The sequence below is a fragment of the Pleurodeles waltl genome, chromosome 3_1 (genome assembly GCF_031143425.1).
Source record: "Pleurodeles waltl isolate 20211129_DDA chromosome 3_1, aPleWal1.hap1.20221129, whole genome shotgun sequence".
Taxonomy (NCBI): domain Eukaryota; kingdom Metazoa; phylum Chordata; class Amphibia; order Caudata; family Salamandridae; genus Pleurodeles; species Pleurodeles waltl.
Genome location: NC_090440.1, coordinates 1,070,626,284 through 1,070,654,268, shown reverse-complemented (window position 1 = coordinate 1,070,654,268; position 27,985 = coordinate 1,070,626,284). Strand labels below are relative to the sequence as shown.

Below are 27,985 nucleotides of genomic sequence, written 5' to 3'. Positions count from 1 at the left end.
GACCTTTTTTGAAGGTATCAGTCTGACAGGTGTTCTTCGTGAAAAGCAGGTGAGCCGGAATCGCACAGATTAAGATGGCAGCCACAACCACTATGCTCCTGCTGGTGCTGGCTGTAATGGTGGAACCCATTTATCTTCAGCAAGTCTGCAACTTTTCAAGCAATACAACTTCGAGTGGGAATTTTACGCTAACTCTGACACCTGACACATACATCCGGAACACGAATTATGGTGGTAAGTTGAATGTTACGTGCCTCAAGAATGAGTGAGTCATACTATGGTTGTGTGAACATAGAACATTTAAGGACTAAAACTGTGGGTTTTTTTAAAGTTCGAAACTTTTTTTATTAAAATGACGATGGACTATATTGTGCCTTGGAAGAAGCAGGAAGCCAAAAGAGTGGCCTCTTCTGTTCCTTGCAATCCTAGATCCCTCTGAGAGTGATGTATGACCCCCTCAACTTACCCCACTGCCCTCTCTACCATTACCAAAGCACCTGTTGCCCCTATCTCGCACTTCCATGACTTAAATCCTTGCAGACCTCAACTGCCTCATGTCTACTGCCCCTCTCCTTTTCTAGGAACACTTGTAAAATGAAGAGGTTGTAGTGATTTCCCTCTGAACATCCTGGCACAAATTGTTGTTCCTTCTACACACCCTAAGCCAGGATATCCACTGAGAAGACTGCTGTGCTGAGTCTAAGTTAGGTAGGGCTAACTGAACCCCGATTACTACAGCATTTCACAGTTAAAAAAAATAGCTAGGGGGCTCATTTCCTTCCTCGTGCTAGGGCCCATGACTCAATGGCAACGCCATTCGTTTTTGTTTGAGTAAATCTCACTCTGGAGGAGGAAATAGGAGTTACATTATGGTAATGCCGTGGAAGTTGTAAATACTCACAAATTTGAACATTTGTGGGGTTTCTTACCCTGGTCATTTAGGGCATGAGTTTTAATTTTGCGACAATGGTAGTCCATCACAACAGAACAATGTACCCTCCATGACAAACTGAAGTTTTGCCCACCTCCTTCAAAGTAGGGTGGACTTTAATTATGTCAACAGTAGAGACAACTACATCTCCGCCACAGACATAACCTTTTTGATGCCCCCCCAGAGTAAGGGCTGTGGAGGTTTGGCCATGTGTCCACCCACCCAATTTAGAGTGGACAAACACATTCAGACCTGTCATCTCACAAGATGCCACTGTGTGTCACACAATATCTGCTGCCTTAGTACAGTCATCCTGTGAGGAGCTGATATCACATGGTGGCAGAGAAAACAAGCTAGAAAGCACTGTAAACAGTGGATTACCAAATCGTTTTCAGAGGGATTGAACTGCAGACGTTCATTAAGGGGTGCGAAAACACCCTGAGATATTGACACCGGCCTCAGCAAGCTCTTTCTTGCCGGCAAGGTGTTTAGGGGTGGGGCAGCGGAAAAACTGGCACTTATGTTCTTCACAGCAAGAAGTCCCAACCCCTCCAAGGTCCCATCACTCCTCGCACAGTGACTTTTTTGATTTAGCTGGTAGGACTGCAGATGGGCAGTTTCCACTGTCTGTCAGTGCCAGGTAAAACCTGGTGATAAGGGGCCACAAAAACTTCAAAATAGCCCCCTCGCAATGGGGAAGTTGGGAAGGAAAGAAATAGAAAATATTTAGCAAGATAATTTGCACTTGCTCTATTTTTTAGCTCATGCATTGATATACACTTAAAGATTTTGAATGGAGAAAAAGCAAATGACTAAACTTCTCTAAGATTTTGAGTGAAAAACTGCAACTAGCGGATGTTTCCAGGCTCTTAGTGTTTTTTTTTAGGAATTAAGGGGCATATTTATACTCCGTTTGCGCCGAATTAGCGTCGTTTTTTTCGACGCAAATTCAGCGCAAAACTAACGCCATATTTATACTTTGGCGTTAGACGCGTCTAGCACCAAAGTATGAGTAAAGAGCGTCATTTTTTTGCGTGAACGCCTTCCTTGCGTTAATGAGATGCAAGGAAGGCGTTCCCGTCTAAAAAAATGACGGCGACGCAAATGCGTCGTATTTATACTCCCGGGCAAAAATCACACCCGGGAGTGGTCGGGTCAAAAAACCCCGCATTTGCGCCACTTTTTAACGCCTGGGTCAGGGTAGGCGTTAAGGGGCCTGTGGGCTCAAAATGAGCCCACAGGTGCCCTCCCATGCCCCCAGGGACCCCCCCTGCCACCCTTGCCCACCCCAGGAGGACACCCAAGGCTGGAGGGACCCACCCCAGGGACATTCAGGTAAGTTCAGGTAAGTATACATTTTTTTTTTTTTATATTTTTTTTTTGGCATAGGGGGGCCTGATTTGTGCCCCCCTACATGCCACAATGCCCAATGACCATGCCCAGGGGACAGAAGTCCCCTGGGCATGGCCATTGGGCAAGGGGGCATGACTCCTGTCTTTACTAAGACAGGAGTCATGTAAATGGCGTCTGGGTGTCGTTTCAAATGGCGCAAATCGGGTTAAGACGATTTTTTAGCGTCAACCTGACTTGCGCCATTTTAAGACGCCCTAACGCCATTTTTCCCAATGCCGGCGCTGCCTGGTGTACGTGGTTTTTTTCCACGCACACCAGGCAGCGCCGGTCTGCTTGCGCCGGCTAACGCCATTCAATAAATACGGCGCCCGCATGGTGCTTCAGAATGGCGTTAGCCGGCGCAAAAATTTTTGACGCTAAACTGCATTAGCGCAGTTTAGCGTCAAAAAGTATAAATACCGGCCTAAGTCTATCATAAATCTGCACCCCTGAGAGGTGGTAAAACTATAGGTGCAGGCATTCAACTGTTTCGAGAATAAAGCTCCAACACAGCAAAATTAGTGCTGTCCCAGCACCGAGACATTTGCCATACTGCCTAAAAGTGTTAGTCAAAATCACAGGCTTACACAATTATTTTTCCTTGACCTTCTGTCTGAGAATGCCAACAGGATTTGCCTGTTCAGAGACAGTCATGTGTCTGGGAAAAGATGAGAAGAAAGGGTGCATAAAAGACACTAGAGAAAAGAGTAATGTGTCTCTTCAGAAAGAATGCGTATAAACACTCCGTTGAGTAAATGAGTGGTAGAATATTCCTCATGCTGTCTCCTGGCAGTGTGTGGGACATTTCAGTTGTCTTAGCCTGTGGTCACACATATTGACAGGTGTCGAGGGGCACAAGGGACTACAAGACTGAATAGTGCTTTCCAAGGCTTGACTTACCCTGATCTTTGCCCCAAAAGCAACTTATCACCTTATTTATGACTCGCAATGAAAAGGATTCACAGCCAGTGACCTCTCATGGGCCGAGAAGGTTGGGATGAAGGGAAAATATTCACTGATCTAGCTGTGAATCGAAGTTTGAAACTTCATATGGGTCAGAAATGCAACATGTTCAGCAGGAAGCAAGGCACTTCTATCCAGCTGGACCACCTATATAATTTCCATCTGCAGGATGTCTGCTGGGAGAGAGGGAGCTGTAAAGCAGATGTTACTGCTTAGGCCCATGTTGGGCTCCAGGTTTCAAATGGAAACCTCCAAGGTCTCTTCGGGTTCCAGCATGCAGAGAATGGAGAAATAGAACATTCAGGATTGCTTGGGCCTTGGTGGAGGAGGAGAAGGTAGTGTCGCAGCCTAGAACTCTCGGTTCGAGTGACGGAGTTGAGCCTCCAGTTGACCAGAGAGTGGGAAGACAGATCATTTCACCTGTGGGCAGGAGCCTTTGAAGGCAGGTTTTGCAAGCCCAGGGCCGCTCATGGTGCCTTTGTCACTTTCCATAACTCCCCTAGGTTAATTTCTGCAGTCACTGGGGAGAGTTCAAGAGGAAAGGAGGGTAAAGATTAAAAGAAAGCAATGAGAGATGCAGGAGAGAAGAGGCGAGCGAGGTAGATGGTAAAAAAGAGATTTTATGAGGAGAAAATGGAGTGGGACTTGTGAGAGCATTTTTTGTCAGGACTGTTGTTGGTTCCCCAGTCCGGTCTTGGCCATAAAGTACTTTCTCCGGAGCCAAGGACTAGGTTCAAAGAGATAGTTTGCATGCTGGAGCCATCGGTTGTCCTAGAACCAAGAATGGGGCACTATCACAATGAGACAGCGATCCATTCTCTGATTTGTGTTAATTTTTGCTTTAGGGTTAACAGTTTCTTCAGCAAAAGGTAACTCAAGAAACCCTTTAAAAAAAAGTAGAATTTTACATTTTGCAAGGCTTCCGAAGTTTGAAAACAAATTTGCGTGTTTTGAGTCGAACACTTTAGAACAGTGGTTCCCAACCTTTTGACTTCTGTGCCCCCCTGCTTTATGATTACTGGAACCCAGGGACCCCCACTGACTCATTATTGGAGTCCTGGGACTCCCCACTGAGTCATTACTGAAAGCTGGGGACCTAATCTGTTATTGTTTTATCATTTTCTAAGCAGTCGCAGACCCCCAGAGGAGGCTTCGCGGACCCCCAGGGGTCCCCGGACCACAGGTAGGGAACCACTGCTTTAGAACATCATAAACACATATTGTTGGGTGACAAATGAATTAACTGAAAGAGGAAATGAACAATGAAAAGAATAAAAATTAAACGCCTTTAACTCACATTCTTTTGGACAATATGTCAGGTCTAATAACGTTGTGACCAAAATAGGGCGTTCCACACACCCTGCCCGAGAACACTGCAGCGACATGCATGGTAAATAAACATTTCACTAAGAGTATTGCTGATTTAATGTAACTTGGCTGTAAAGGATGCGCATTTTTCAAGGCCACGACTTTTACAAAAATATCATGACCACTCTTTCAAGCCCACGCCACTTTAGCTATTCTTCCATCTCTACCCTTTTCATGTCACAGCAACGCCATCGTTCAGCCACTTCAGAGTGAATGATGCCTTTGTTTGCTAAGCGTTGGAACCAGTTGTCATGGTTTTTTTTTTTGCCTTGCAGTGACTATTAATGGAACTGGTAATGTCACGTATGTGAGTTTTCGAGCATCAGAAGAAGGCAGTAACCTCACCACGGGCTCATGGAACGCTAGCAATGGAATGAATTATTGTACTAACAGCAACGATACATACATGTCTGGCCCTGTCCCACTGGTTGCCTACTGGAAGTCCCCCAATGGAATCTCGGCAACAATACGGTAAGAGCACCTCATTGGGAGTTCAGTACTTCAACGTGTCATGACCTTAGTGTATTGGGAGTGGGTGAAAGGCAAGTGAGGTGTCGCCTGTGGCTGGTACACTCAACTAGATTAGGTTGTATTTTTGCAGTTCTGAGCAGGGCTTTAAATGGGCCGGTACTGTCCGATACTGAGTGCCGGCACTTTTTTATTTTGAGAGTGAAAGTCCATGCGCTCGTCAACAAAAACGTAATACTTTTAATTGGAGAGTACCGGCCCTTCTCAGAAACAAGCAGGTAGTCTGACTCAGAGTACCGGCACGTCTATTTTTCCATTTCAAGCACTGGTTCTGAGTAAGGCCTGAATTGCTTGTGAGTAGTGAAAGCTTCTCACCTTTCTCACCCGAACCGTCTTTTCCCGCAGCTGCTAACTACTCGCATTGCTCACCAGCACTTTTGCAAGACGCCATTGCGAATCTATTAACAATGCACAAAAGGCCTCACCACGCTCTACACTCTGAGAACCGGCCAAGGACTCACACACGTATCAGCAACAAATGCTGCAGAGCAGAACTCGCCAAGCTACTCATATTGCACTCCAGGGCTCGAAAGGGACCCATTATTTCGGCTCATACTTTCAGTACCAGTGCCATGTCACTGCTGTGCCAGGGTACCCAGCTTGGGCACTGCCCATGTTCACGTGCAACTGTTGCTCTACATGTGTTTGTATTTTATACGGTTATTCCTATACAGCACACATAAGAAGAGGATGTGGCCGTTGCGATCTTGCGTGGACCTTATCGGTTAGGTTGATGAAAACTGAATAGGCAAGGATGTCTTTAAAGTGTCTTAGTTTTACACTTCAGAGTTAATTTGATGACTGAGCATCATTTGATTGAAAGCCAGCCTATATAAAATGGCTCAAGTGAGAGCTCAATGAGTAGCTTTGTTTCCTGGGTAGTAATTGACGACATGCGAATGTTTAGAACTTTGGATGTGTCTATAAATTTCATGCGTGAGCTGTTTATAGCATGAAAGTGAACCCCGAAGAGTCATTTACAACTCTGTGTCTCCAAGTCCAGCCGTACTTTCTACAGTTTGTGCATTAACTTAGAAACGTTTGGAGTTAATGAATGCGCTGTACACAGGGACATTTCTGGAAACACACAAGCACAGACTCCTGTGTGCGTCCGTGCTCCGCAGTAAGCTGCATGACGAGACTTGGCCTGGGTTCACAAAATTATGTCCCCTCTCAAGGTACGGTTACATTTTCTGCGTCTGTAAGTCGCAGCCACAGCTGCACTGTGAGAGGCACAGGGCACTGGTGTAGGTGTTGTGTTCTGAGATTCAGCCTCCCTCAGTGCACACCAGTGCAGGTGATAGAGCGTTCCGACCTAATAAATTACCTGTATTTGGACGCTCTTGGGTCGATGAATCTTTTGACCAAGGGGGGCTCTCTTCACCCGAGATTAATCAATTTAATCAAATCAATAATCAATAACGAACATAAGCAATGCCCTGATCAACATAACACTTCACAATTAATCCAGAAAACATTTCGGCGAACCATGACCTTTCGGCCATGAATAACCACACCAGTTCATTCAAAATTAATGAATTTATTTCCCTATATTAACAAAGCTAGCACGATATAAATGTGTCTCAACACCAAATGATATATGTAAATGAACATTAATAGCTGTCCATAACGGCGGAAAAGATGCAATCTATGCAGCATTTGAATAACAATGCATTCGATAATAGCAACGCAAACCACTAAACTATAATCTGTAATGAGCTAATTGCATACATTAGTCAGCATAACAAGGTCTCAAATTGCATCGTGCATCAAATGAATCCTCATCTAACCTCAAATTAGCATCTGCATGTGGGATTTCATGCAAAAACAATTTAGCAACATTAATTTGGAAAACTCCTAACTAGGGCTCTTATAAAAAATCAGCAGTTGGTTACCTAAAAAGAAACACAATGCAATTGTACATTTTCCTTTCATATTTACCCAATTCAATCAGCATTCAAGGAAGTCTTCGTCTCACAGGTACCGGTTTCGATCAGCATGGGACGGGGGCAAAGGGGCAGGGTGGACGGGGCAATTGCCTCACAGCGGCAAGATAAAAGGACAAAACTACTACTTCATGCAAAGGGGCAAATCAGAGTTAAAGTCTCTAGGGCGAGAATTACTTAAAGTCTCTTTCTCTCGATTAGAGAAAGCATCAAAGTCTCATCGAACATTAATTGGCATCGTAGAAGTTGGCAAAATGACGAGGTCGGCAAGATGGGCCATAATGGCTGCAATGGGCAATAATGTCTAATGGCTAAAAATAGCTGTAATGTCCGCAATGGCTGTAATGGCTAAAAATGGCTGTAATGTCCGCAATGGCTGTAATGGCTAAAATGGCTGCTTTCTTCTTGTGCACCAGGTTTAAATAAACAACAGTTCAAATCCAGTAGGGTCTTCCATTGGAGGGTTCATAGGTTGGCTTCAAATTGTCCAATCAAAACAACAATTCACAAGCTTCTACCTAGGCATACATTATCCTTGGAGTCGGGAACGTAAGTTGCAACATATTTTACCAATTAACTCACTTTCAGAGCTTCCATTGTCTGCACCTGCAGATTGACCTTGGAGCAAAGAAGAAGATGCCAGGCTGGCACGAAACCTTAAAGATAAGCATGTGAAGCGATCTCACTGGAAAAGTACAGCTTCAAGCAAGAATACACGTTTTATTAGCACATTAGAAAAACACGAGCATCTAAACCGTGAGACAAGGCAACTAGGCCGAAGCCTCCACTAAAGTTATGCTAAGTTAAAACATTTCAAACAAGCAAATCATAGCACACGTTTACGGTTATGTCAGATTAGTACAATTCTAATACATCACGTTATATAAAGCACGCTTATAAATGTTGGCGAACTACTCTGAGGGCACATTTGTCCCCGTACAATCTTTATTAGTTCGGTTAAAGTCACACTTGATTATTGCAGCACTACGTTTATGCGCTAATAAATGTAAAACCTTCATTTCTGCATCATCAATCCCTCCTCTGATGACTATTTGTCATCACACAAAACTATTCCCACAAATTTTATTCCATTAAAATTCTGTCAGTTCTCTTTGCCTTTTAGTTCCCCTTGTTCTTGCCTTGTATTCTTCTGCTATTCTTTTCATCATTTTATCTTCCTTCCTTCTCTTAATTCTTGCCATGATCATTAGTATTCCCCTCTTTATTCCCCAAATCCCAAAGATGCAAATTAGTACTATTAGTATTCCCTGTATTATTTTTAGTAATATTCCATTCCAAATGCCACCAAGCCAATTTCCCACTGAAGCAATTCCCTTTCCAACCTTCTCCCAAACTCCTGGTTCTTTCAATTCCTTCAAGTCTGCACTCTCTTTTGTTAGATTTGCAAGCATTGTTTTAATCTTCACACTGTTGTCTGGTATATACGTGCAACAGTGACGCGCACCAAGCATTTTGCAAACGCCGCCATCCTTTGCTAAAAGAATGTCTAGGGCAAGCCTGTTTTGAAGAGTCATAGCTCTTTCCGCTGCAAGTTCAGCATCCATCAGGATTATAGCACCTGAAAACTTTGTCAACATGTTATCCACTATAGTAGACAACTTTCTTATTTTGATGGAATTCAACACAACTCCCAATGAAGGAATCATGGCTCCAAATATATCTCCTACCACAGCAGCTGCGGTCTCTCTTTTCTGGATACGATGAGATCCAGACGTCTTTGGAATCACTGATAAGTCATCCAGTTGATAAACCTTTGGGAACACTATACCCAAATAACATCTCCCCCACCATCCCTTTGGAAGACGATAATAGGCATTATGCCCACAAATGTAATATACACCAGGTATGACAGGGTCAAGTCCGTTCAGCATGAATGTCCATTTGGCCTTAAAGATAAACGTATGTTTACATTCACTCGCTCCCACGAAAATGTTATCATAATAAGATTCACCACGATATATACAAAATTTCCCTACATGCCAAGCGTCTAAAGCTATTTTTCCTTGTGTTTTTATTGCAGCAAAAGCATAATTATCTACTGAAGTCCTCTTACTTAGCTCTTTTTCTAATTTCGCATTCATTTGTGCCCTTCTATCATCTGTGCGATCTAAAAAGCTTATTTCTACTGTAGAGAGCGAGCAGGTAAGATTATCCCTATGAGCGTGAGCTGTTTCAAAAGGTTGCATTGGCTCGAAAAATTCCCTCATTATTTTAGCATCCCAATCTTTAGCAATCTGGCTTAGTTGCGTTATTATAGGAACATATGCAAAGGTAACATAATTTGAATAAAAATACTGTATGTTAGTTTGACCATAAAATCTAGAAGTTACTAAACTACATGTAATCCCATATGTAAGAGGCATGTGGTGATAAGTCACCCCTTCCGTTACCGATGTTGGTATCTGTGTACACACATAACAATCTTTCGCATCCATAGTCTCAACATATTCTGTTAGTAGGCGATAGAAAACATTATACGAAAGTTCCTTCTTATCATGCAAGTGTCTCTCATCTAATTCTAGTCTTTTCAATGCGGTTAGTTCAGTGACAGTAACAGGAGCAGAAGTAGAAGCATCAATTTTCTCATTCTCACCCTTACCACGCGTTGCAAGCACTATTGCCATTATTATTAGTACACATGCAGTTATCAAGCCTATACACGCATATTTACAATATTTCACTCTACTGTTTTGTGTAGCGTACCTAGTCATGATCTGTATAGAATCAGAGAGCTAGAAGCACCTATAAAGAAACGATTTAGCAATTTGTTACAAAGCTGAACGAGCGCAATGTTCACACAGTTTTCTTCAGGAGCCCAGTCACTTATCGGTTAGCAGCATTCGTCTCAATTCGGCAATAACTCAGTCTTTTATCAGTTAGCAACGTTGTCTCAAATCGGGTTTAAGAGTCAATCAGGTTATCAAAGTCTTATCAAGTTAGCAAATGTCTCATCCGGTTTAGCAATGTCTCAGCTGGTTGTATCACGTTAGATTATAGCAAGCAATGTCATTTATCAGTTTTTCAGTCAATAGTGTCCATAAAACTTTTCTTTTCTATTGGTATCTCTTCTTCTTCGTTCTCGAGGCTAAGAGATACAAATTCGTCAGTCCAATCGTCATTGACTACATATGCCCATTCTGGACCGGAATATCTCCTGTTTGGTATCCTTTTCCTTTTCAATTTTGCATCTCTCTTCGATTCTGCCTCACTGGTACTTTCCTCTTTGGCCAAGTCTTTTTCTTCACTTGATGTTGGTACCACGACAGACACTTCCTTTCTTTTCTCTTTCACTCTTGGCCCTTCACTGTCGTTCAACTTTTCTCTAGTTCTTAGTTTTACTGGTGATATACTTGGTCTTTTCTTTGCACTGTGTCCACTTGATGGACCTGCGATCTCTTCTGAGGAAGTTTGAACAGTTTCGTTCTGTTCTGCCTTGTCCCCTCCTTCTGGGGAGTCAATCAGGTTTTCCTTTTCTTTTTCTGTACCGTCTGCTTCTGGGAAAGCCCTCCTCTGATCAGGCTCTCCTGCTTCTTCACCTCTTTCGAGCCCTTTGTCACCGTTACTTTCTTCAGGCTCTTTGTGACTTTCAGCTGCTTCAGGCTCTTTGCTACCTTCAGCTGCTTCGTCGCTGTCTGAGGTTTCTCCTTGGTCTTCCCCAAGTGAATCGGTTGCTTCGTCCTCAGAGAATATCTCTCTCTCCTCTATTTCTGCCTGTTCGCTTCTAGTTCTGTTTTGCTCTGTCTCAGCGCTCGGCACTTTGTTATCAGGTACTGGCAGTTTCAGCGCTTCAACTTCCTCATCTGTGGGACACAACACTTTCTTTGTATGACTGGCGTGGATCCAGTTGGGAACTCCCGCACACTTCACAGCGGTAGTGGTCGCCAGGATCACTTGGAAAGGGCCTTTCCAACGGGGTTCCAGACACGACTTCCTCACGTGCTTCTTTATCACGACCCAGTCACCTGCTTTCAGTGTGTGTCCTGGACCTTGGATCGGTGGCAAGGTGGTTGCTTCCACCTGGTGAGAGAAAGAGCGAACCACGTCAGCCAGACCTTTGCAGTAGTCTAACACCATATCATCTGTAATATTCAAAAGCGCGTTTGCGGGAACTGCAGGAAGTCTCATGGCCCTGCCCATGAGAATTTCGTGCGGGGACAATCCAGTTTTTCTGTCAGGGGTGTTTCTCATTGACATTAACACCAAAGGCAATGCGTCAGGCCATTTCAAATTTGTTGATGCACATATTTTCGCCATTCTTGATTTCAGTGTACCATTCATTTGTTCCACCAGTCCTGAGGCTTCAGGGCGATAGCTACAATGCAGTTTTTGCTCAATGTTCAGCGCTGCGCAAAGTAACTTTATCACCTCGTTATTGAAGTGACTTCCTCTGTCTGATTCTAAAGAGATCGGGAATCCGAAACGTGGTATCAACTCCCTCAACAATAGTTTTGCAACTGTAAGGCTGTCATTTCTACGTGTAGGGTATGCCTCAATCCAGTGACTAAAAATGCACACAATCACCAACACATACTTCAGACCTCCATGCACAGGCATCTCAATAAAGTCCATCTGCATTCTGCTGAACGGGCCTCCCGCCCTGCCAATGTGGCTCACGTTCACAACCGTTCCCTTTCCTGGGTTCATCTGCTGACAAATGACACAACGATGGCAAACTGCTTCTGCAACTTGACGGAATCTGGGGTTAAACCAATCAGTTTTGAACAATCTTATCATGGCATCTCTCCCTAGGTGAGCCTGCCCATGATAGAACCACGCTAGCTGCGATAAGAGACTATTTGGTAAAACAAATTTTCCCTCATTTGAAACCCATAACTCATCTGGTCTCCTTGTACATTGTGACTTAATCCAGGAAGCTCTTTCATCCTCCCTGACGCTATTCTGTAATGCTTTTAGTTCATCCATTGTATCCACGACCTTCAAGGCAAATGCTTCAGCTGGTTCGAGTTCTGGCTCACTTATCAAATTCCATTCATCCCTGAGCAATATACAGTTCAAGGCACAAAATCTTGCGACTTGATCCGCATATGCATTTCCCAGGGAAACATAGTCCTGTCCTTTTGTATGAGCACTACACTTTACCACTGCAATTTCAGCTGGCATCTGAATGGCGTGTAACAATTCCCTTATTCTCTCCCCGTTTTTCACTGGGGACCCTGAAGAGGTCAGGAAACCTCTCTGTGACCATAGTTGCCCAAAGTCGTGCACAATTCCAAACCCGTACTGACTATCAGTGTAAATGGTAACCTTCATCAATGTAGACAATTGGCATGCTCTTGTAAGGGCTACAAGCTCTGCTACTTGTGCGGAATAGACTCCTTGAAGCCAGGACGCTTCCAAGACACCTGTTACAGTACATACAGCATATCCTGCTTTCAAAATTCCCAATGCATCTCTTAGACATGAACCATCAACAAAAACAATTTGGTCATTTTCATCAAGCTTAGTATCCTTAATGTCAGGTCGGGGTTTTGTGCAAAATTCAGTCACCTGAAGACAGTTGTGCTCGACGTCTTCAGCGTTCTCAATTTCAGCATTTTCACCGGGAAGCAAGGTTGCTGGATTCAACGTAGTGCACCTTTTCAGCTGCACATTCGATGAGCCCAGAATTATTGTTTCATACCTTGTGAGTCTTGCTCCAGTCATGTGTTGTGTTCGGGAGCGGGTCAAAAGTATCTCAACTGAGTGAGGGACCATGACTGTTAATGGGTGTCCCATCACTATTCCTTCACTCTGAGTGAGGCTGATACCAACTGCTGCTACGGCGCGCAAACACCCTGGCAGTGCTGCTGCGACCGGATCCAAAGTAGCTGAAAAATACGCTACTGGTCTGTTTATGCCACCATGGGCTTGGGTCAAGACAGACAAAGAACATGCATCACGTTCATGACAAAACAATGTGAAAGGCTTTGTATTATCAGGCATACCTAAAGCTGGAGCCCTGCACAGGCATTCTTTCAATTCAATAAAAGCATCCATCTCATCTCCTTTCAGCTCAATTTCATCCAAGGCATCCTTCTGGGTCAGTTTCAGTAAAGGCTTTGCTAGAGTTGAGAAGTTGGGAATCCACTGGCGACAGTAGCTCACCATCCCCAAAAACTTCCTCACCTCCCTCCTTGTCTTTGGTGGACTCATTTGAAGTACACTTGTTATTCTTTCCTTCATTATTCTCCGTGACCCTTTCTCTATTTGATGACCCAAGTATTTTACTTTCTTCTGACAGAACTGCAACTTTGAAGGAGACACCTTGTGTCCATTCCTTCCCAAATGGTTCAGTAGAGCAATGGTGTCGGCTGTGCAGCCACTTTCTGTCTTAGATGCAATCAGTAAGTCATCAATGTACTGTACTAGGGTTGACTCGAATGGCAATTCTAACGCTTCCAAGTCTTTCTTTAGAATCTGATTGAAAATTGACGGCGACTCAGAAAACCCTTGAGGAATTCGACACCAACTGTAAACTCTGTCTAAGAATTTGAAACAAAGAGAAATTGGCTGTCCTCATGAAGAGGCACCGAAAAGAATGCTTGTGACAAGTCGATGACTGAGAACCACTCGGCATCGCAAGGAATTTGAAACATTATCACAGCTGGATTCGGTACTACAGGGCAGCATTTAATTATGATGTCATTTATTTTCCTCAAGTCCTGCACTATTCGGACCTTTCCACTCGACTTTATTAGTCCCATTATTGGTGAATTACATGGACTACTTAACACTTCTTTCAGTACTCCCTGTTTTACAAACTCGTCAATGAGTTGGGAGACTTTCATGAGGGTGTCTTGTGCCATGTGGTATTGTGGGGTCTGGGGAAAGGTTACATTGGGTTTTATGGTCACTTTCACTGGTTCCACTCCTTTCACCAATCCCACCTCTTTTCCTGTCATATCCCACACTTCCTTCCCGACTGTTTCCCGTAATTCAGCTGGAATATCTTCTTCAGTTATCATCGGAAAAAGGTTAATCAGAGGATATTCTTCATCGACAGTTTCCATCTCCTCCCCTTCTACACTGTCCTCTTCTTCCCCATCACTGCTCGTCTGAATTCTTATTCCATCGTTCGAACACATAATCGAACACCCCAATTTGCACAATAGGTCTCTCCCTAACAGTGCTATCGGGCTTGAGTCACATACCACAAACTTATGTGACCCTTGATAGTTACCAATTCTGACTGGTACTGGATCTGTGATTGGGTTCGTCAGGTGCCTGTTTGCTACTCCCACTACTTGAACTGTTCTCCCTGAGAGTGGCAAATTTGGTACTTCAATGCTCCTAACAGTTGAACGTGTGGCTCCTGTGTCAACCAAGAATGAAACACAATGACCCATAACTGTTCCCTCCACATACGGACCCTTTTGATCAACTTCCAAGGATGCTGCAAGCACACAATTTCCCTCCTCATCTGAACTTTCACTCTCCCATACATTGTTTATTCCATTCTCACTGTGTAATGGGAACTGTTGTACTGTGCCATTTGTATTCATCACCTGACCCGAGACCTGTGGAGGAACCATCACTTGCTGCTGACTCACTGGTGCCAAAGGTATTTGCATTTGCTGATTAGGTACCATGGGAAACTGCTGTTGCATTGGCTGCATTTGCGTCATCTGCATACGGGGCATCTGCATCTGCTGCGGCTGCATGGGCTGTAATCCCTGCAGCTGATTTATGGTCTGAAAATTTGGGTTTGGACCTCTCATTTTCGGTCCCCTCATTGTCTGGAATGCATTGACATCATTGTTTTGCTGACCAACACCTGCACCTTCCTGCACCACCATCGGGCACTCGCGTTTCCAATGTCCGACGATCCCGCACACGTGACACGGCATCACCCTTTTCATTGCCTGCACACCATTCGGAATCGCAACAGTGTTCAAATCCGGACCATTACTCCCAAAGCCTCCTCTGCCTCTGCCTCTCGCCTGTGGCTGAAACACCATATTTCCCTGCGGCTGCGGCTGCGGTATCTGCTGTTGGAACCCTTGCAACCCTTGCAAACCTGTCTGAGCTGCTTTAAGTTGCATCATCATCACTTTCTCTTTCAACCTTTTCTGTTTCACTTCAATTTCGTCGCTACAGTATTTTGCATAATTCAACACCTCATCAATCGGTTTCGACTGCCAACAAATCAAATGCGTCTTTATCATCTGACTTATCTCTGGTCTCAGCCCTTCCACAAATCTAAACACAAAATGAAGCATGTCCTTCGCCTCTATTGTTTCCGTGCCACTGTAGTTCTTGAACGCCTTCAACAACCTCTCATAGTAACCATGAATCGACTCTTTAGCCTCTTGGGCAGTTCGATCAATCTTCTGCCAATCCACATTTTTCGCGGCAACCTTCGTCTTCAAGTGCTCAATCACCTTATAGTACAAGCTCATTACCATAGGTGATGGTGCACCCGTATCCCTGTCCCTCTCTGGTTCACTTGTCGGCCAACCTACAGCCCTTTTGCAGTCTTCCCACAAGTCTGCCGGAACCACAATCTCAAAGAGGGTGTTCAGGTCTTCCCAAAGACATTTTGCAAGCTTCACAAACCTATCAGTCTGTTGATACCATTCAATCGGTTTCTCTCTCAGTTTGGGAAAATCATCCGTAAAAGACTGAATGTCGCTTCTGTGCCACGGTACATGTATTAATTTCCCCCCTGCTGTCTCCCTCATTGGCAACATGGTTATTGCATCACTACTGTGTGGTCTTTTCTCCTTATGCTCTGGGACACTGTCTTTCCTCTTTTCCTTTTTCTTTGCCCATCTGCTTTCCCATTTGTCTAAGCACCCCCACACTTGTGCACTCTGCAGCAATTCTCTAAGGTGCGTTTTCATGCCTGCTGACCTCATGTGTTCAAAGTCTGTGGTCCCGAAATCCAATCTATAGCTCCTGCTCAAGTGTTTTGTCTTGTCTATCTCAACCCCATTTTTGTCAGCTATTTCTTGCAACCTTCTATGTACCTTGTTCACTTCTCTCGTAATCCTGGGACATAGATACCTCAGCACTTCTTCCGAGTAGGACTCTAACCTATTCAAACCCATAGTCCCTTCCACCAATTCTTCTGCTTCCATGTTCAACCTGACCCTATTCAGATAGTCCTCTCCCTTCCCACTGGCTGAGCTTTGTGTGGAATTCAGACTGTTGAACCACTGTGTCAGCTGTTGCGCATTCAACCCCATCAGTGTAGCATTCACATCGACTGCCATTGATGGTTGCGGCAACTTTTCAGTGTTCGATGATAGCGGTATCATCAGTGGGGGACTCAACCTCACCACTGTTGACTGAGCACATATGGGACTAAACTCCATCAAGGACCCAGATCCAGTTGGCAGAGCCGCTATCGGAGTTGTCTCTGGAGTGTTTTCTATGCACCTCCTTTCCGTCCCACTCTGCTCCACTGATACTTGACCGCTCATGCCTGAGTTAGGCTGAATGTACAAAGGTACCGGTGGACCTACAGTAATGGGTAGGGATATCGCATCTGGGTTCTGTCCATTCCCCAGGTTCTGAGGCATGTTCATTCCCACACTATGGGTCATCATTGGCGGCATGCCCGTCTGACTCCCCGTCATCTGAGCATGTGCAGTTCCCCCCTGCATCTGCTTTTGAGGCATCAAAAGCTGGGTTGATTCAGCTTGTGCCAATGTTGGGTTGCGACCATTTTGTACTCCCATTACGGTTGGATCTAGAATCATTCCCGTACTGTTGTCACTGCTGTAGTACCTTGGGACCTGCGGCTGATAATTTTCTGCTGTTTTCAATATAGGCACATCTGGATATATTCTCCTAACCTGCGGTATCTGCGGGGTGAACAGTAAACTCGGGTCCTTAGATCCCGATGGCGTTTCTGAATTCGGAGTTCCATTATTCTGTACCGGTGCCGGAGGGGCAGAACTGGTACTTGGACCTTGTTCACTCTCTGCATAAGATGGTGGACGGTCGTTCAGCAATTGCATGATGAACTCCTCATCCTCTGACTCTTCTTCTCTCCTTAACTTTTCCTCGTCCTCTCTATCTTTGGAACACCTCCTGTTTGTCTTACAGGTAGCTTTCTTGCCTGTCGCCTCTCCTTCCTTAGCAATTGCGGGAAACAATTTTATCCCCTGCAATATATCTGACCTCCACACCTTCTGTGCATTATCCCACCTAGCGTCCGCTAGTGTCTTTTCTACTTTTCTTATCCTGTTCTCGAACTTCTTTTGCTGTTGCTGTCTAGCCATTAGTTCCCAAATCGCTAGAGCCTCAAACTGTGCTGGCCTTGGAGGTACCTTCATGTCGTACATCGCGAATCTCAAATTCTCTAGGATCCTTATATTGAATGTCCCATGGATCGGGAACGCTACGCTCCCATGTTTCTCTGTCAGCTTGTGCCATTGCTTTAGCCAAAGGCACGGAGCTACCCCCTTTTCCTCCATTACAATGTAAGCTGGTGTACCTTCGGATGGCGTCTCCTCTCCTACGCTCGCTTTAATGTAAGACTCCCCCTTCATCGCACTCTTTAATGCTTTAAAAAATTTCATTTTCTCGTCTTTTATTTCACAAAATTTGTAATCAATAAGTGACTTTAATTCCCGGAATACTCTTCGCTTGCCTTTCCCCTTCCAATCGAGCCCCACGGACTGCGTCCAATCCGTGCGCAACCCTTCTCCGCAACCAACCTATCCCAGCGCGGCTCCTAGTGACGTCACACTCACACACACTGCGGCTGACAAAGCCTCGCGGCTTGTCCTCCTTCACTCAGCTCCTCTCGTAACAACTTCTGGCATGTATCGCGAGCAACCAAATAATAATAAAACAGATCTGTCGGTTTACTACAGGAAGGGTAACACAATCGCTTCAGGACCTTTGGGATTTTTCACTAGCCTCGGCAGTTATTCCATCTTTCTCGGTCCCCACTTTCGCAAGCAAATTCTGACCCGCAGACTCTGCTCTCAACTTGTCAGTGATCTATTCTAGTGCACTTAGAATTTGTCAAAGCCCGAAGTCGAAGTTTTCTTTCACTCCCTTAACACACGTACCGACTCGTTGACCACGCCCGGTCAACCTATTAAACCGACCAGACCACAACATAAAACAAGTGTCTCATACACTTTTCAACATACTCCGGAGTCTCTTGACCTCGCAGGGCCCGTCTCAACAACAACAACCACGTGGACCTTTTTCTGCACAAAGCGCCACATGCACATGAAGTTCGACGACTTCCCTACTCTCACACTCGGAGTCGCACCTCCGCTATTCTCTAAAATCCTCGCAACCTTTTCAAACAATCTGCGGCAATAAGCTGTGCAAGCGCAAAATCCTAACTTCACTCATACCGTCACTAGTACCGCCAACGCCGATTTCACACCTCCATTCTCTCCATTCGCAAGCTCCGAGATCCCGGGAAAGTCGCGGGGGACTTAGGGCATCATCATTCTCTCAATCTGTTTTACCCAAGAAAAATCTTATTCAACACCATATACTTCTCGAGTGGGGTCTCAAAGAGCTTAACCTTCAATTCAACACCATATACTTCTCGAGTGGGGTCCCAAAGGGCGCAACCGTTACCTCTCGAGTGGGGTCCCAAAGGGCGAAACCGTTACCTCTCGAGTGGGGTCCCAAAGGGCGAAACCGTTACCTCTCGAGTGGGGTCCCAAAGGGCGTAACCGTCCTCTGCTACCATCTACTGAAAGAGCGTTCCGACCTAATAAATTACCTGTATTTGGACGCTCTTGGGTCGATGAATCTTTTGACCAAGTGGGGCTCTCTTCACCCGAGATTAATCAATTTAATCAAATCAATAATCAATAATGAACATAAGCAATGCCCTGATCAACATAACACTTCACAATTAATCCAGAAAACATTTCGGCGAACCATGACCTTTCGGCCATGAATAACCACACCAGTTCATTCAAAATTAATGAATTTATTTCCCTATATTAACAAAGCTAGCACAATATAAATGTGTCTCAACACCAAATGATATATGTAAATGAACATTAATAGCTGTCCATAACGGCGGAAAAGATGCAATCTATGCAGCATTTGAATAACAATGCATTCGATAATAGCAACGCAAACCACTAAACTATAATCTGTAATGAGCTAATTGCATACATTAGTCAGCATAACAAGGTCTCAAATTGCATCGTGCATCAAATGAATCCTCATCTAACCTCAAATTAGCATCTGCATGTGGGATTTCATGCAAAAACAATTTAGCAACATTAATTTGGAAAACTCCTAACTAGGGCTCTTATCAAAAATCAGCAGTTGGTTACCTAAAAAGAAACACAATGCAATTGTACATTTTCCTTTCATATTTACCCAATTCAATCAGCATTCAAGAAAGTCTTCGTCTCACAGGTACCGGTTTCGATCAGCATGGGACGGGGGCAAAGGGGCAGGGTGGACGGGGCAATTGCCTCACAGCGGCAAGATAAAAGGACAAAACTACTACTTCATGCAAAGGGGCAAATCAGAGTTAAAGTCTCTAGGGCGAGAATTATTTAAAGTCTCTTTCTCTCGATTAGAGAAAGCATCAAAGTCTCATCGAACATCAATTGGCATCGTAGAAGATGGCAAAATGACGAGGTCGGCAAGATGGGCCATAATGGCTGCAATGGGCAATAATGTCTAATGGCTAAAAATGGCTGTAATGTCCGCAATGGCTGTAATGGCTAAAAATGGCTGTAATGTCCGCAATGGTTGTAATGGCTAAAATGGCTGCTTTCTTCTTGTGCACCAGGTTTAAATAAACAACAGTTCAAATCCAGTAGGGTCTTCCATTGGAGGGTTCATAGGTTGGCTTCAAATTGTCCAATCAAAACAACAATTCACAAGCTTCTACCTAGGCATACATTATCCTTGGAGTCGGGAACGTAAGTTGCAACATATTTTACCAATTAACTCACTTTCAGAGCTTCCATTGTCTGCACCTGCAGATTGACCTTGGAGCAAAGAAGAAGATGCCAGGCTGGCGAAACCTTAAAGATAAGCATGTGAAGCGATCTCACTGGAAAAGTACAGCTTCAAGCAAGAATACACGTTTTATTAGCACATTAGAAAAACACGAGCATCTAAACCGTGAGACAAGGCAACTAGGCCGAAGCCTCCACTAAAGTTATGCTAAGTTAAAACATTTCAAACAAGCAAATCATAGCACACGTTTACGGTTATGTCAGATTAGTACAATTCTAATACATCACGTTATATAAAGCACGCTTATAAATGTTGGCGAACTACTCTGAGGGCACATTTGTCCCCGTACAATCTTTATTAGTTCGGTTAAAGTCACACTTGATTATTGCAGCACTACGTTTATGCGCTAATAAATGTAAAACCTTCATTTCTGCGTCATCACAGGCAGTTCACTTCCACTGCTCTTGCATGCATTAGTTCAACGGAGGCTGGCTGATATCACCATGCATTAACCGCGCATCCATGTTGCCTCTTGGAGTGACATTGGCGCGGGACGTCGAGAACCAGCCCCACTCACGCGCGCTTTAGCAGTTGCAGCGGCTGTGGTGTTCTTTTTGGCCTCTTCTGCCTTCAACACAGCAGAGGCAAGCACATCATTATTGCTATAAACAAATACCAAGGTCAACAGAAAGCAACACAGAGCAAGGAATAATGAAAGATGGACAAATAAAAAAGTGAAAGGAAGAAGGAATATTGAACGGACGAGAGGGTGGAGGCAAGAAAGTATGAAAAAAGGTAGGAAGGGTGATATTAAGGATAGATGATGAGTGGGTGGATGAATAAGTGGGTAGATGAATAAGTGGAGAAAATGACGATTGAATGGATAGGTGGATGAACAGGTGGAAGGTTGGAAGAATAAAGGGAAATCTGAGACTGTGAATGGATGGATGGATATGCCAAAGGATGTATGTATGGATGAATGCATGCATAGATGATGGATGTGTGAAAGAATGGATGGATGACATGGCCAACTGATGTAATGGGGAAAGAGTGACTCATGGATTAAAGAATGAATGGATGAGAGAACGTAAAGGTGAAATAGTAGATATCAGCAGGTGGACGGAAGAGTGAAATGATGAATGGATAGATGTTTTGATGGAAGAGAGATAGGGGCTTTTTTTAGGAACAGTAGGGCTAACTTGCTTTTTTTTTTGAGTTGGCGCTCCCGGGGATTTGGTTAGGGGATATTTTAATATTTTGGCTACTTCCTCCCATTGCATATACGGGGGTCAAACAGGATATGACACTTCATTGTATCTCTACTCCTAACGTAGCACAGTATTCCAGAGCCCTTGTAAGTCACGAAGAGTAACTTTCCCTTGTGTCAAGCAGAGAACCTAGATGATGTAATCGATGGCCTGTCACGTACATACTTCACTGCATGCTCTACTGAGAAAGGACGTGACAAGGTGTATACCTGCCACAGCAAACATGTTGCCTACATTTGCAGCTAAAAATGCAAATGGTGTAGCCCATTCACATTTTTCCACAGATTTATTCCAAATCAGTGCATGCACTAAACGAAACTTAATGCTCACCTGAAAATCTATTGCGTGTCTCACCCATAGACCCAGCACAATAATTATATATACATTTACGTTTTTTAAGTTGTCGTTTTGAGAAAGATGCATTGTCTTAGTACATGATCTGAATTATTTTTCTAATAGTTCATCTTTCCTCCTCATGTAATGAAGAAATATAAAAGCAAATTGTTTAAAAACATGTAAATATCTATAAACACTATTTCAAATGCATTGTTATGTGTGTGAGTCAAAGTTCTTAGCGCTTAAAAGGTGTACAATGGATTTGGAAATAATATCTCTTTTAATTCGACAGGGCTTTCATCACTGTCAATGACAATACCACCTACATAGTTATACAAGTTTTGAAAACCGGTAAGCATATCTGCAATGTTTTGTACCTAAAAACGTTTAACACAGCACTTGGTTAGCTTTTTACTTTAGGACAGGCTTGTTGAACAGAGCTCTACAAAAGAGTTTCAGAATATCACCTAAGAAACATTTACCTACAATCTATGACTTTGTGACGCAGAGCAGCGTTGCTAGTCACCTTGCTGCACTGTGCTGTATCAAATGGAAAGGGCGGAAATGTGCCCTACTTATGCAATACGTGCATTCCTGTCCCTTCCTCCTGTGCTGGTGCCCTTTTGGCTGCCTAGTGCCAGTGCAGGCACCCTTGCACCATGGTGCAAGGGTGCCTGCATTGCATGCAGGATTGTTTTTGTACAGGAAGGGATACCTTCTTGCACAAAAACAATCCTGGGAGGCTTTTTCCGCTTTCTACGTGTGCTGCACATAGAAAGAGGAAACAACAAGGAGAAATAAACATATTTCTCCTCTGTGCGCCTCCTCTGTGGAGGCGTGAGGTTTGGGCATCCCCACGTTTACAAGGGCTTGTAAATCTGGAGATGCATCAACATCCATGAGAATTATGTGGGAACACACACCACAACATCCATGGAAACCCCTTCCCTAGTGCAGAGTAAGGCGGCACAGCAATTTGTGCTTCTGTGCCAAACTCCATATTTATGAGGCCTCTCAAAGCCCTGCAAAGTGGCTTTGTGTGGCTTCATAAATATAATTTGGTGGTTTGCACCAGGTTGCGTCACAAAAAGTGATACAAAGGAAGAGCAAGGGACCTAGATGCGGACAATTTAATTTGTCAGTGTTTCTCCACTAAGTGTGGCCTTGATTGTTCGTCCATGGACGAATGCTTTACAACCCTGCTCTAGACATAGGCAGGCATGTCAGAAGTGTTTTTGTGGCCCACGTCAAGAAACGGAAAACGGGGGGCTACTCCGATAATAGATTTAATGGACAATAATTTTAAAATGATCTCAGCAATGGCCACTACAGGGGTTCAGGCTCCTAAATATATTCATGCCACTAAATAAACAGTAGACAGAGCAATTTCACAAAAAATAAATACTTTAACTCACACCGAGAGGCAAACCAACTCAGAGGCATGTACACTTATATTGTTACGCCTCAAAAAGCATATGTAGTTGCAAATATAATTAAACGTCAGTTTAAATAAGTGGATCACAAAAAAACTGGATTTTAACATACCTACTATTCATAATATATTACGGATTCCAGCCAAGGCCACATTGGCCTTGCCTATGTCATATTTTCAATTTATCCATGTAAGATAAAGGTCAGAATCTCTTTTAAAAAGTGGTACATTTGTACCTGCAGCATAAGACTTTGCATAGTTGCAAATTTACATCTCTTGGGTTTCGTAAAAGTTACTAGCAGTAGTCACAGATTTCCAGGTGAACTCTTCAACTTATAAAATTCAGTTTCTGTGATGAGCAGATATGTATACATATATTTGCTCATCCGAAAATCTGCCCAACAAACGCAGGCTGAAAAACCTTTTCCGCAAGTCCTCTTAAGTTTGTTCTGATCTTCTTCCCTCTCTGGAAAGATAAATATTCATGCCCTTTTAAGGAGTACATTTCGAACTCTCCCTACAGGCTTAAAGGATCTAGGAATTCTTAGAAGACTCCCTATCATGCCTCCTAACTTCACTCACAAAAGGTCAAAAACAATCCCCTGGTGGAGCCTCCTGCACCCCCAATTTCAAGAACATTAAGAACACTCACGATCTTACCGATACAACTGAAAGCCCATCTATTCAGAAAATACTTATACTAACTACCCCAGTGAAACTATGCGACAAACACTTCTTGCAGCTTCCACATTTGTTTTACCCCAGATAGCAAGTTACATTGTGAATCAATCTTGCCTCTTTTGACCAGATACTGACTCCAGGCCCCAGGAACCACCAGTATTCTGTAATTGAGTAACCTCAAAACGGCTCAGGGTATTTGATTGCTTCCCAGCAGTTGAGAACGACTGCCCTTGATCATTCATTTTCTGTATTTCTTGTAAATTACTTCAGCCGTATCATAACAAGGGAACATCAGTTGGCCATAAATTCAGAGAATAAGCAGGACTGTTACTTCTAAGCTGCAGCTGTTTGGTTTATCTTTATTTCTGCCCCCATATATTCCTTACTGCTAAAATGTGTTAAGTAATAAAACTGCTATTTAATGGTTGGAAGCATTACGACAATGATGAGCATAACTGATTGTTGTTTTCTCTTTTGCATTTCAATCAACAACATCTCTCGGCATCTGATTCAGCGAGCACCGCCGCACCGACGATACCAAGTCTCACTACTGCAACTGCAAGCAGTAATGCGACAGCTGTCAACGCCAGTACGGTCCAAACAAGTGTCGCTAATGCAACTGCAAGCAGTAATGCGACAGCTGTCAACGCCAGTACGGTCCAAACAAGTGTCGCTAATGCAACTGCAAGCAGTAATGCGACAGCTGTCAACGCCAGTACGGTCCAAACAAGTGTCGCTAATGCAACTGCAAGCAGTAATGCGACAGCTGTCAACGCCAGTACGGTCCAAACAAGTGTCGCTAATGCAACTGCAGCCAGTAATGCGACAGCTGTCAACACCAGTACAGTCCAAATAGGTCTCAATAATGCAACTGCAGCCAGTAATGCGACAGGCGTCACCGCCAGTACGGCCAAAACGACAAACAGTGCCAACAGTGCATCATGTTCCAGCTGGATACTCATCTTGCTGCTCCACTCTGCGTACATGGCAGTCAAGAGTAGAGTGGCGTGCTAGGCACTGGAAAAGCATGCAGAAAAACATAAATAATAAAAAAAAGATATGTTGTCAGTGATCTAAACTGATTTGAAGTCGTATCTTGAATATTTGATTGGACATTTATGATTGTGATGTGACATCCAAGATTTCTTGTCTCTGCGACATGGACCTCAGTTAAGAATAGCAAAGGATGCAAGTTAATGCCAAAGGCTTGCCCTTTTGTACCCCTTTTGGGGGTCTTGAAAACTTTCATATCAGCGGTCAAGTGGCAGAAACAGAAAGTAGTAGGGTTCAAACCCCCTCTTTAAGTAGATTCCGTACCTTACTGTTACCATAACCTTTCAACACAAAACAAGACGCTTGTGAGCAAAACGTGGCTAGAAAAGAAGCATTAAAGGGTGTGTGGTGTCTTTCACCGCCTTCCAGCATTTTGGAGAATTGATGTCCACGTTTAGGAAATATATATGTTTCAAATGACACGCCCGAGCTTCTGAAAAAAATGAATGTGTACTGTAGTCATACTGAAAGTTGCACAGATCTACGTGAGCAGAAAGTTACAAGAAACAAAAAAGTACCGAAGTGAAGCAGGCACACACTAGTCTGGTTGCCTGCTTTGTGCGTGTTTGACTTCAGTGCGTTTCGCTTCTTGTAATTTTATGCTCATATCGACGTATGAAACCTCTTGTATGACTTACAGGACATGTTGGTAAGTAGCAGGCACTGTGATTAGGCAGATGTTAGACTTATAAGCTTGAAAAATGCCCATCTAACTTTAACCTTTCATCTGACTGGAAAAAAGGTACCCAGTACAAGCACCCCGCAAATTATAAACATAAATGTTATGTTATATAATTGATTGATGGGTCCAAGGGTTTATAACAACACCCTGGTTACTTTTGACCTGCCTCATTAATATTCATGAGGTAGGTAGCAGTTTGCGCCACATCAGGATTAGCTGCACTCACAGGGAAGGTGGCTTGCTGGGAAAAGAAGACCACAATGTCTGTGACTGCTTTTTCAATAAAGCAGCATTTTTTGATGCATTTCAAACAACAACAAAAAAATGAAAAACTTTCTTTTCATTTCATCAGAGTAGGCAGTGGTCCTTGGGACCACTGCCAGCTCTGAAAAATATTTTCGCATCCATTCACAAAGGGAAAGGAGTCCCATGGGGACCCCTTCACATTTGTGAATGGGTTACCACCAATTTGAAATTGTTGGTAACTGTGATTGTTTTGTGACCGCAATTGCGATCACAAAGCAATCATAGATCCTCCTACGACTCGCAATCAGGGAGGGACGCCCTTGGCACTCCCCTTCCTAATTGCGAGTTGCGATCCCTATTTTGTGAGTCAGTATTTGCATGCCAGCTGAAAAAATAAGGATTGTACATTCGGAAAGGCCCCTAATCTGTCGCAAAAGGGATAATGTGCCTTTTGCGTCCGCATAATCACGCCATATATCAGGCCCAGAGTGGCTTACCATTGAAACACACTTATAGAAAAAACATTCCTGGAAAAGTAATTATTATATGGCATTGCAAATGAGTGACAACCCTTAACTAGGACCTATCAATTTTTTTACTCCATTGCACACTATCTTCTTTAGAGAGACAGAACTCTGGTGAAGTGATTTGGAAAATCACACAAAAATTACATTAATTGTATGCTTCGACTGCACAAAACAAGGCACAATAACCACAGAACTGGGAAATGACTGTTTTTTTCACATTTGGACCTATATTATATAAAACAAAGCCCCCCTACTATTAAAAAATATTAAGGTAAAATCTAGACAATCATCAACAAATCAAGAAATGGCGAATAATTCTGGTTGCTGTACTATAATTTCCGGTTGGCTAGCCTCTTCAGCTCCCTGGTTGCTGCAGAAAGAATTTGTCTGACATTGTTTTGCACTATAATTGTTTTAACAATGGTGACTTCTCTCGCTGGACAATGTCAGATAAAGCAAATGCTTGGAGAGTACAAACATAGAAATTCCTAAAAAGCAGGCCATATTTATCAGAATATTTAAGACAATTCAGAGGTGAGATGTGTTTTTTAATGAGCATATTCACATTTTTCATTTCCAATCACAATGTAATTTATAATCACTTTATGTTTCATGAACAGGTGAGTGACTGTGAGTATCTGAGTGAGTGAGAAAGTGTGTGAATGAGCAAAGAAGTCACACTGGCTTCACAGAAAAGACAATCGACCCAATGAAAATCCTTATGGGGGGAAGAGTTAATATCTGTTTCTTCATTGGAGTGAGGGTTCTTATAGGAACACACAGGATACAGAACTTAGGGGTCATCTAGTGAAAAGGAAAATAACACACGTTCCTTATGCAATCAAGCAACAGCACAATTAACAAACCTAAGAATACCAGAATGTCCCTTCTTTCATGTTGTATGATGCGGGTTTTGATTCCCGAAAGACCTTGTGTTTGATGTTGTCTGGGTATGTTTTGAATTCCATTAAGAGTCTCTGTTGTATGTTCTTGGCTAGGATTTTGATTCCCAAATGCCCATTTTTGTTGATGATATGTTGTTTGCATTGTTTCTGTTTCTGTATCAGATGATGTGTGGTTGACTTTTACATTCCAGGATATCACTTTGTTAATGTGTGCTTGGGTTTTGGATTACAGATTGATATTATCTAGTTTGGAATCATACTGAAGAATATTATTTTGATTGATAATCACCAGTTGTGGAGTATTCCATAATGTCTCTTTTTTTGATGGTATCTGTTTAAGTATGGATTGAATACATCTCTGTGTTTTGATTATACAAAGTTGAGTTTTAGTTCACAGACTGCCCCTCTATATATAGATTGACTTTAAACTCTTCTGTGAAGCCACTTAATAAATGACTCTTCAGGGATATTAAGTTCTTCAACTAAACATTAAGAATAGGTTAATAAAACATCTAAAAAATGTTAATTATTGTGGGACGCTGCCAATGGGCCTTCTTTAGAAGATGAACCGAGTTGTCAACATGCGTGTTTTTTGTTCTGTTGCACCTTTTGAAATGTAAATCTATTTTCTTCTAACACAGATTTCTAAAATGTTTTCATAAGTTGTAAATGAGAAATTCTGTATGTGTATGATTTACAACAGTTGTGAGCCGGCAATATATTTAGACACAAAGTTCCCTTATACATTGGTACTTGGATCCTGTAATGTTGATTAAATAAAGAGTACATTTCTA

The 27,985-nt window shown here is 43.2% G+C and overlaps 1 protein-coding gene across 1 annotated transcript; it reads left to right on the top strand.

Annotated features, from left to right (window-relative positions):
* Positions 1–27,985, top strand: LOC138284975 (uncharacterized). Its single transcript, XM_069224348.1, has 4 exons — positions 1–234; positions 4,930–5,125; positions 21,958–22,016; positions 24,293–27,985. Exons 1-4 carry the CDS (start codon positions 75–77, stop codon positions 24,790–24,792), a joined length of 915 nt encoding a protein of 304 aa, XP_069080449.1. The 5' UTR covers positions 1–74; the 3' UTR covers positions 24,793–27,985.

Bases quoted from the DNA above. Each gene is read 5' to 3' on its own strand.
- LOC138284975 (XM_069224348.1), top strand. From the start codon at position 75: ATGGCAGCCACAACCACTATGCTCCTGCTGGTGCTGGCTGTAATGGTG. The intron at 5,126-21,957 runs GTAAGAGCACCT...TTAATTCGACAG, and splicing joins GGAATCTCGGCAACAATACG to GGCTTTCATCACTGTCAATG. The intron at 22,017-24,292 runs GTAAGCATATCT...CATCTGATTCAG, and splicing joins TATACAAGTTTTGAAAACCG to CGAGCACCGCCGCACCGACG.